The 11207-nt window shown below is 34.4% G+C and overlaps 1 protein-coding gene across 2 annotated transcripts in view; it reads left to right on the forward strand.

Moving 5' to 3' along the window:
* Window positions 1-1235: 1235 nt before the first annotated feature.
* The window catches only part of LOC110100428 (aldehyde dehydrogenase 22A1), an 86246-nt gene continuing 76274 nt past the window's right edge, over window positions 1236-11207 (forward strand). The window contains exons 1-3 of one of the 2 annotated variants that reach the window (XM_028696950.1): window positions 1236-1455; window positions 1541-1584; window positions 1936-2037. In XM_028696950.1, coding sequence (XP_028552783.1) covers window positions 1344-1455; window positions 1541-1584; window positions 1936-2037 — 258 coding nt within the window. In that variant the 5' untranslated portion in view covers window positions 1236-1343. The remainder of the gene's footprint in view (window positions 1456-1540; window positions 1585-1935; window positions 2038-11207) is intronic. The other variant, XM_020827928.2, reaches the window with a different exon arrangement.

Consider the following 11207-nt stretch of genomic DNA (forward strand, 5'->3'; position numbering starts at 1 on the left):
TTTCGTCTGGACGAAATATTTCCATAGAACCGGTCGCCACGGACGATAATTTAATTTCATCTGGACGAAAATTTTCCAGAGACCCGATCGTCCTGGACGATATTTAATTTTGTCTGGACGAAATATTTCCAGAGAACCAGTCGCCACGGACGATAATTTAATTTCGTCTGGACAAAAATTTTCTAGTGAACCAATCATCCTGTATGATAATTTATTAAGTCCTGGACGAATAGGACTTAGGAAAATTTTTCGAGCAAGTTCCTATTCGTTCCATATGCTCTATAGGAGATAACTATCTGATCGTCCAGTACGAACTGGAAATCGTCCTGTACGATCAGTATAAATTTTATATGATCTCCTTATGTGTGTGTATGTTTTTATTCACTCAAAATACAACCACTCCCTTTCAATTTGATTTCTAAGAAAAGTGCAAGCTTCAAATTATACAAAATATCGCATGCTGAATTTAATTTGAAGTCTTCGTAGTCTGGAGTTCGTTTTTCCTGAAATGTCAGTACACACAAGAGCAAATACAATTCTTCTAAAAAAAATGTTAGGAGATAACTACACATTTGAACAATAATGTTTGGAATCATCAAAACTTCATAAGTTGCAAAAATGTAAAGCATGCAAATAGCAACTATCTTAACAATATGAGCTTTATATGCACATTTTAAAAATCATAGAATTAATGTAAGTTGAGGGCATGGAGTACAAAAATATAACATAAATATATTTGCATGGAATTTTTTTCTTGGAACATTCAACCATCTGCTGCCCGACCAGATATAAAAGAAATATATTAACATGAAAAATGATTTTAAAAAGCATAAGTTTAGTTTCCTCAGGAATACCTCTGCATATTAATAGAAGTTCCAAGAAATTTATTTCCTTTTACCTGCTGCCCCGGCCAGACATTGCGAGCAAAACCGAAACCTTTTGATTCTCGAGGTATTCACAAGCAGCTGTATTTGCAAGTGTAGGTACTCGCGTGCAACTTTGTTCTCAAACAGAAGTATTCTTGAACATTTGGTTTGTGTTTATTTGGAGGGAATATAGAAATTCGGTGGGAAGGTAGAAGTCATGAGGAAGGCGGTAGACGGAGTGGCAGAAATGAAATAAATTTAAAATTTAGGTGATATAAGTGTAATATTAATATTTAAGGTATTAGATATGTAAAATAATAATAATATAGTTGTATATATGTAAATTTCACTTTTATTATTAATAACCCGGATTTATTTTATATTCTCCGTCTTTCCCGGCATTGCCCGTTCATCGAAACCCTAGAGGACTTCCGTCTACTCCAACGGAGCTCTTCTTCTCCATCGAGGTCTCTGGAGATGGATTTCTGGTGGCCATTGCTTGTCCTTGGCATCGCTTTTGTGATCTGCCGCTTTCTACTCTTGTTGATCCCACCCAATGTCCCCTCCATTGAGGTCGATGCATCCGATGGTAAATGCCTCGCTTCTTTATACTATTCTTATGTTCTGGTTGACATTTGATCCCTTAGATGCTTATGAATTCAAACACGTGGCAGTATTGGAGGAAGGGAGTCAAACGAAGGAGAACAGCTACATTTACGTGAGTGCCTGTTTCTGCTCGCTGTTAGTTTTCTAGGATTTTCTTTTTATTCTGTTTGTATTCACTATCATTGATGTGATTTCTATTGATTTCATTGCTCTTATGATGGAGGGCAATATAAAGATCAGGCTATAATTTATCAAATTAAAGAAAAACGAAATGTATTGCGTGTTAAACATGATTCCATTGTTGAATTATTCCTTTTTTGGATGGAAAAATTCTTCATTTAATTGATGGGCGGCTTACAAGTTACTGATTAGTAGCATCTTAATTATTCTATTTTGACAATGTGTCTTTCATTGTTATTCTCGTCTGCTTTTTTCCTTGTGATTTTTTTTTTCTTATGTGCAGATTCCAAGTAAAGGAAAGCAGGTGCAGAAGGACAAGGTTCAGTGCTATGAGCCTGCAACTATGAAATATCTGGGCTTCTATCCGGCCCTCACATCAGATGAGGTCAGTGATGGTACATTCTGACTCGCATTTACTATGAGTTTTTCTAACAGCCTTAGTTTGTGAACTATAAATAATCATAATTGTTAATCTTTAACCTATTTTAATCTGCTGACATTTATATTCTACTTTCTCAGAATAAAAAAAAAACTCATGCATAATTATTTTCTTGCTATTCTCTCATAATTTCATGATTTTATATCAGGATTGAATCGGATAGATTAATTTATTGGGTTCAAATGAGTGATGATGATGATGAAGTCAGTGCTTATGCATGAAAGATAAAAGATTTAGTGTGATTTGAATACCAATCATCTTCAGAATCATTATATTGGGCATTCTTTAACTATAATAATTTGATCGAGGGTAACAAGTGTTGGAGAAAAGTCTGTGCATTAGAACATTATATTGAGAAATTGTATAAAACATCAGAAAATAGGGTCACAGGCTTTACATAGTTCAACGACGTTCATTTGCGTCCACATCAATAAAAATTCTCACCAGTTCAGAGTTGTGTATAAGCAGCAAATATTTGTGCTCATATATTTTCTTAATCTTTTATCTCTTTAATTTTCTCTTTCTTCCTTTTCACTCTCTTTTATCCTCTTCTCTTTTTGTCTCTCTTTTGGTCAAGCACTCTCCTTGTTGTGCTATTTGCTCAAAATCCTTTGAGCTCCTTGCTATAGTATTCTCCTCCACGTTTCGATCTCATGCGCTTGATCCTTGCATCACTTGTTTTCCACTAGGCCTTGCTAGCCTTTGAAAGATGTAAACACATTATAATTATTTTTCATGAAAAATACCCATATCTTCCTGTTGGAGTAATCGATAAAGGTGATGCAGTGCAATTAGTCTCCAAAGGATGCCATTGGGGATGGTTTCTAATTATTAGAATATACATGCTCTAGCTTCTTTATACTGGGTTTCCTTTCAATTAGTGCAAGATTGATGTTCCTCTGCTTTTCAATGACATAATCTTCATAGAAAATAAAATCCAGGAACTTCAAATTTAAAATCTTATCATTTGAATATGATGTCCTCATCCCTTTCTTGCTTTTATATCCCAAATTTTGATGCCATGTATGTGAGCCAATATTTAATTCACTAGTTGGTCACATTGCTTTGATGTTTGAAGTCATATACAAAGGGCCATCTTTATTTTATTGCACTGTCACAATAGTTCAAGATATATTCATCTTCATCCTGCTTCCCAAGTGAGATCATGTTCTTCATCAAACATAGAATATGCCTCACCTTGTGAAGATTCTGCATAGTTTCATTTGTACGTTTAATTTGCAAATCACCAACTTACTCAATGTTCAAGAAATCATCATCTGCAAGAAAAGTTTTCCAGCAATCTCTTATATAGATTAGTTAGAAATAAGGTTTTTTTGTGGAGTTAAGTGAAATACACACCTAGGTCCAGGATCCAGTGCTCCATATGGCCATCAACACTACAAATTAGTACATTATTGATCTCTTCAATGGTAGTATTCATAGATTCATCCATTTTATTGGAATTTTTCCCAACTTTCTTCTATGAACAATTGCTTTTCCCGGGGCTTGTTTTTTTGCATTTCCAATGTTTTGTGCCGTAACTTTTGGATTGAGTTCTTGTTTGAGATTTGGATATACCTCTGTTGTTGCTCTCTTTGTGGTTTTTCTTTTGCTTTTAAGATTCATCGCAATAGAAGAAGAGCTTTCATCTGGTTCTTGTCTGTTATGTCTTTATAAAAATTAATTTATGGACATAATTAGGTTTTAGTATCGTAGAACCATAGAAACTATTCATTCTAATCATAGTCTTACCAGATATCTCCTAAAGTGATAAAAACAAGTTAAAGGCATGATCTTTATTATGGAAGTTGATATAATCAAAATTCAATTGGCTTGTGATGCATCACAAGAACCAAATTTGAGGCATAGGCATGAGATTCAAATATATTAAGATCAAGCATGTGGACAGAAGGGAAGGTTGCATTTTCATTCCTATTTGCATGACTGGCTGCCTCCTTCAAATGGAAAGTTTGTGATGATCTAGGGCAATCAAGTACCAGCCAACCGTGGCCAACTCTTCCCTTCATTATGAATTAACATGTGATTAAAAGTAGTGTTTCTCCCTTTCTAAATGAAGCATAGATTCACTCTACCCTCCATTCAAAGCATGAATAACCTCTCTTCATGTTTAGAAGCAACATTTATGTAAAAGAAGGCCACTCTCCTTTTAAAAGAAGCATGGTCAAACCAGTTTTTGATATTTGCTTATTTTATGTTACCAATTTGTTCTTTTTTTATATTAGCTGCACCCATCTCATATAAGATTTTATGTGATGTGGTTTTTTAGTCCAAACCCTTTTATATTGAGTTTGATGTTGTAAGGGTAGAACTTATCAAAATGGAGGATTTCCTTCTCTGAATGAAGTCATAATCATCATTCAAATGTAAGAAAGGAAAATGGGAGTTATGTTTACGAATAATCTCATAGAGCGTTCGACCTTATTGATAAAGACTACTGACATCAAACACCCTCATCCAAAATTTTTCTCTTCCGAGGAGCACAATCTACCGCACCCAACAAAGATGGTCAATTGAGTGTTTCTACAATGCACATATTACAAGAAATTTCGACATCCAAAAGAAAATATGTTAGAAACTTCATGGCAAGCCACCAAACAGAATCCAAATAACATTAGGTGGACAATCTAAAGAACAGAGACATGCATATTTAACACACTTGGAAAAATGTTACACCAAAGAATTAATCATTGCATTTTAAAAAGAAGAAATAAAAAAGTTGAAAGCTTGCTGCTATCACTAGACTAGACTCCAACTCCTTTTCTCATATTTTTAAAGTCTTAGAAATGTCCAATTATAGCTCCTGGATCATTTATTTTGGAGCTATATATCGAATGACTAATCCTTCACACAAATTTATTTCATATGCTTTTGTCCTAACAACAACAAAATAATCATTGCGATGGATCCTTTATGACTGTTGTTGGCCAAGGCGATCTTATAATAAAATTTCACTCTTTAAAATATCCTCCACATGCCAAAATTATTTGCCAACTTGTTTTCTATCCAAAGTTGACTACATATTCAAAATGCAGTGTTATGTTTTCCCTTTCACATCAAGTTTTTCTAGAACAAGACACGAGAAGGATGATTGGACTTGCGTAAGAAAAATGATGGTATCTATCACCATAAGGAATCCAATGACCTAAAAAGCGCCAAATGATCTATTGTTTATATATCATTTCTGATACCTTTTACTCTAATAAAAGGTATGGCCCCAACTCCTACATCTTGGCCATCTTCTTTTGTTATTTTCAAAATTATGTATTTTTATCATTAATTTTTTTTTATATTGAATAATTTATCTTGATATTATGAGTTAGCAAAAACTTGTATATCCGTTTTTCAATAAGTAACATAACTCAAATTTTTTTCTTTCATTCATAGTGATATATGAGGATCATTCTCTACACCTAAAATGTATTGGGCTTGATGGTTTGTGTCCTTTATTGGTATATGGATATTTTTACTAGAAATAAGAAGTGATGTAAGTGATGTAAGTATAATCGTTCTCCCCTTTTTTAACATGATAAAAAAATAATTTGATATTGAAGTTAAAAGAATTAGATTTGACAATGCCAAAGACTTTCTTGATCATTCTCGCTTCTTTTATTTTCAAGAAAAAAGAATAATACATTGATTATCTAGTGTATACATAACTCAATAAATATTCTAGCTGAATGAAATAACGACAATCTACTTGCTGTTATAAGAGCTCTTCTTTTTCAAAAGAATATTCCAAAATGATATGGGGGGAAGCTATCTTAACAGTTGCGCACATCAGAAACCTAATAACTACAATCCTAGGCAAGTTATTTCCTGACTTCAACACCTCAAATAACCTTATTACTAACATATTTGAATTTGTTTCCTTTGTGCATAGACATACTCAAAATACAAGAAATTTTGATTCAAGAGAAATTAACTGTGGTTTTATTGGCTACTCTTCTACCAAAAAAGAATACAATATAGTAATATACAAATGTTAACACTCCCTATGAGAAAGGTATATAGGTCTGTTATGTCGCTTTCAATGAAGAGAATTTCTATTTTGTTGCTATTTTCCCAATGAAGAAATATCATTCTTCAATGCATTATTTCTCTTAGATTGCCTTTCCTCATCCCTTACCGCATTCTACTCTCGAACCAACCACTCCTTTATAGATTAAGCTTATACTAAATAAACTTCTACTCAATCAATATAGGTTTACTCAAGTAGAAATGCATCTCAATTGGTGTAATTCCAATCTCAATCAACATTGAACTCATTGAGACTATTGAACCTACAAATAAAAGTACATAACTGAACATCCTCTACATTTTTCTTATCATACAAAAAGTCTCACCTCCATCAATCCTTCCTTACTAGCCTGCATATTATTTCTATTCCTAAAACTATCTCTGAGGCTTTAAATAATGAGAATTGAAATACCGTTATGATAGAAGAAATGGAAGCCTTTTAAAAGAACAAAACATTAGGATTAATGACTCTTTTAAAAGGAAAGAAAACAATATGGTTTAGATGGGTTTTTATTGCAAAGTATAAATTCGATGGATTAATAGAATGGTACAATTCAGACTAGTGACAAACGGTTATACTAAAACACATGAATTAATTATCTTGAAACATTCATTCATTTTGCTGAAATGAACATTGCTCGAGTTATTTTACCTTTAGCTTCTAGCAAGGATTAAAAAGTAAAATAAATTGATATGAAGAATGCTTTCTGACATGGCGATCTAGAGGAGGTTCAATAATGGTTTGGGTTCAAATTCAAAATAAAATATATTAAAACTAAAAAATTATTATATGGATTAAAGCAATTCTCATGGGCATGATTTGAAAAGTTTGCTAAGTAATGCTTAGCATGGGATTCGTCTAGAGTTAAGACGATGATATATTATTCGTGAAACACATGCTTTAGTGGGGAGTCTTCATATTGCTAGTTATTTTGACATCATTGTAACAAGTAGTGACTTGGAAGAGGTATAGAGGCTTTAAAAAAGATGTTGCTCCGAGAATTTAAAGTCAAAGAATTTTGTAAGCTAAAGTATTTCTTTGCTATTATGCTTAGACAATCTTGTCATGGGATCTTCATATATAAGTATGCATAATATACCTATTCAAAAAAGCATGCATGCTGGCATGTATGCTGATTGTGACTGGCATGGAATCTAATCATAAATTTGGAGAAGCTCCAGAAGATGGTCATAAAAAAACTCATGTTAGAATTGTGGGAATACTTATATTCTTATCACATACTATACTTGATAGTGCCTTTCCTATTGGTGTGGTAAGATAATTTATGCACAATCTTAAGGATTCACACTCTAGTGTTGTGCATTAAAATTTATAATTTCTAAAAGGAACTCTTGGTAAAGAAATTTTCTTCAAGAAGGGGCATGATCTGACACTTGAAGCCTATATGGATGCTGATTATGCAGGATCTTTGTTTGATAGGAGGTTAACTTCATTATATTGCACATTTTTAGGTTGAAATCTCGTGACTTGGAGAAGTAAAAAGATAAAATGTGATGCCAATTTCTAGCTCAGAAGTCTAATTTATGAAACTAGGAATTTGCGAATTATTATGTATAAAAGATAATGATAGAAGATTTAGAAGTTGAATGGAAAGATCTTGTAAGATTTTATTGTGAGTTTGTGATAAGTCAGCCATCTATGTTTTATATAATATCGTGAAATATAAATAAACAAAACATATTGAAGTGGATAGGCATATTATAAATGAGAAGCTAGATACTGATCTAATTTGTTCTCTATTCATAGCCACATATGGCCAAATTGCAAATGTTTGCACTATTGGATTGATTATCAGGAACAATATTTCAAAAGTTGACATGCAAACTTAGAATGAACAACTTCCATTTAGTCATTTGAGGGGATTGTGGAAAAATGAATCTCCATGAATTCTGCTTCCATAATGTTCCACCAAGCCGGACAATCCTTCATCTTCTTATTCACTACATACCGCCTTAGTGTTTCATAAGATTATTACTGCCACCTCAATAATCCATAAACTATTGTAATTTTTCTTACCTAATTTTATATATTTCATATTAGAAACTCTTCTAGGATTGTATAAATACTGCATAAATACTGAAATGAAAAATTCAACCAATTCTCTCTAATTTTTGTCAGTTTTCTTCAAGTCGAAGGTTATATAGCCACCAGGAATTAATAGTGCAGATTAAAAATCAAGATTAGTTGATTTAGTCACAACTGTTAGTAATTAAAACTTGATTTTCCATAAACAAATTTGTTAAAATTCATTTTCAAACTCACATTCTACAGAGAGTATCCAAAATTGGAAATAAGGAGGCAATTATACGCTCAACTGAACAATAAGGGGCCCAAGTTACTTTTTTTTATTTTTTTATTTTTGTTCTGTTTCATTTTATTTTTCCTTCACTTTAGGTCATTTTGCCCATATTATAAGAATGATAGTGATAGGTAACACTTGAAGATTTCAAGTAAATCCTATCAATTTCGTAAAAATAGCGAGAAAATTCTTTCAAACTCCAATGAAAACTAGAAAAACAGTAGTTTTTATTGCAAAAAACAAATATATGGAAGGAAAATACGGAGTTACAGTTGATCCTCAATTCGAGGGGAGAATCTTTCTCTCCCAGATCTCTAGATGCTGCTAGAGCCCAAAAAAACCTAAGAGATCTCAAAATTCAGCCAAATTCAAGATGCCATAACCCTAAGAAAACAAAATATTTAAGGCATACGATCCATTCATAAAAAAAAGAAAAGGCATACGATCGAAAAGGAAATCTCTAAACAGTCCATGCATTCAAATTTTTCTCCTAACTTCCTCAAAAATTCTTACTAAACTCTTTTGGTCTCGACGGTTTGATTGACACGTACAGGAGGCAGAGGATTACCACCTCCGTTACCCGTAAGCTGGTCTTGTATGGACTGGTCTAACAATACTCTCCTCCCAAAGACCCACCTTATCCGCACAGTGGAAAGACGACATCCTCCTCCATTCCCTCATCATCACAAATGGTAAGAACCTGAACAGTTCGGTCATTGCACCTCTTCCGCAGAGTATACCTCTCATCAAACTTGAAACAGAGCCCCTCCGCCCTCTGCTCATGTAATTCCATTTCTATGAGCTTATTAAAGTTGTTCTCAGGTCTTCCTCCTTCAGTCTTTTCCTTTGAAGAGCGAAGAGTATTCGGTGTTAGCTCCTTGGATGCTAATAAGGTGGTTGTCATCCTGTACGAGCCAATTGAGCTGCTGCCTCCCGTTTCTCTCTCTAGATGCCTATGATCCTCCAGCAATTGAGCTAGCTCCATAGCCTATCCCAAGTCACGAGACCTCATCACTCTAACTTCCTTTCAGATCTTTAGTTTTAGAAGGGTGGTCCAATCTGCTAGCAAGGTACTCAAACCTCTCAAGTCACGAGATATCAAATTTAAGCCAAATTCAATATGGCATAACCCTAAGAAAACAAAATATTTAATGCGTACAATCCTAAAGGAAATCTCTAAACAGTCCATACATTCAAATTTTCCTCTTAACTCCCTCAAAAAACTTTTAAATAGCTCTTTTTGTCCTGGCAGTTCGATCGACATGTACAGTAGGTGGAGTATTTTCGCCTAGGCTGCCCGTAAGCCAGTCCCATATGGACGGACTGGACCGGCCCAGTGGAACGGTCTAAGAGATAGTCATGATAGAGGATCATAACATGACCACAGCCGCTAGTTCTTATCTATATGATCTTCCATGAAACACTTTATGCTACATGGTTCCTTTAAACCATAATAAGAAATTTGAGTGCAAGATATATCTTATCCATGTAATGTCATCCAATATTTTTGAAACTTGATGGAGAGGTGCTTCTCAAATGAGAGTTCCATTAGTGAAGATGTTAGTCATCAAGATTAATGCCCTAGGTATAATTGGCTGTTTTGTACAATATTTCTTGGTTACTTTCTACGTCATCAGTGTTGATCTTTGTTAACTTCTTTGCTGTATTTCTTGTTACTTGTTATGCTACCAGTAGTGTTGATTCTATTTAAACACTGATGCTATCAAGAAATTATGTACTTTTTATTTATATTTGGACAATAGTATATTTTTTTTTTCTTTTTTAGCTATCCAATGATCATGGTAGGTAGTGCATATGGCTTGGTAGACCTTTGGTTTGCTGGCTCGATTGGTCCCTGGCTGCTGCTGGTTCACGAGTTGGCTATTTTGGAGCATTCGGTTTTGAGCTTGTTCTCTAAGTTACTTTAGCTGAAGTTTAGTAGCTCATTAATATCCAAAAAGGTACCTCATTAAGAAGAATTACTTTTGGAGTGGCATTGTCCCTTCCCCTTTCTTCTTGTCTCTTGGGAAACCGTGGCTTGTATTTATTGGGGACTGAATTCTATGCTTTAAATTCATAATGAGGTTGCTGATTTTTGTGCTTTACCTCTTGGGAGTCCGGCCAGCCTCTGTTTTTCCGTGCTTGGATGTTTTCCTGAGACTGTGTTGCTTTGAATTCTGGCGGGCTGCTTGCTTTCCAAGATTTTGGCTCCTTGGTTCCGTGAATTACTTTTGATTCCCGTAACTATTCCTTTAGGATTTATGCTGGGCTATTTTCCAAAGTGGCATTTGGAAATCTATAAAAAAATGATGCTTGGGATGTTGTGAACATTAACTTAGGTGGCTTTTGGCATTCCTCTACTTTGCCTATAAATAAGAGATGATGTTGTAAAGGAAAGGCAGTTGATATTTGTGAGCATAGTTTGCTATTAACCTGCGGGTTTATTCGGAAATCCTGCGGGCTCTTTCCACCCTTCTTTTCTCATCCCCTCCGGAAATCCTGCGGGCTCTTTCCACCCTTTCTTCTCGGGCTTCTAACCTCTTTGTCTCTCCGCAAGTGCCACTCCATCTGTATCCTTCTTCTCAACAGTGAAGTAACTTTAGGGTGTCGTGTCTTGGTTGATTTGGAAGCATTTGGGACAGTCTTGCAGTGGTGGTCCATCGGTTTGCTAGTCTTATGCACTTCTTTTATTTAATCTAATATTCGATGCATGTGAGGAACCCGCTCTGACGGTTGTCTGAGGATAGCGTTTTTTTT

This window comes from Dendrobium catenatum, unplaced genomic scaffold, assembly GCF_001605985.2.
Source record: "Dendrobium catenatum unplaced genomic scaffold, ASM160598v2 fragScaff_scaffold_853, whole genome shotgun sequence".
In the NCBI taxonomy this organism is placed as follows: Eukaryota; Viridiplantae; Streptophyta; class Magnoliopsida; order Asparagales; family Orchidaceae; genus Dendrobium; species Dendrobium catenatum.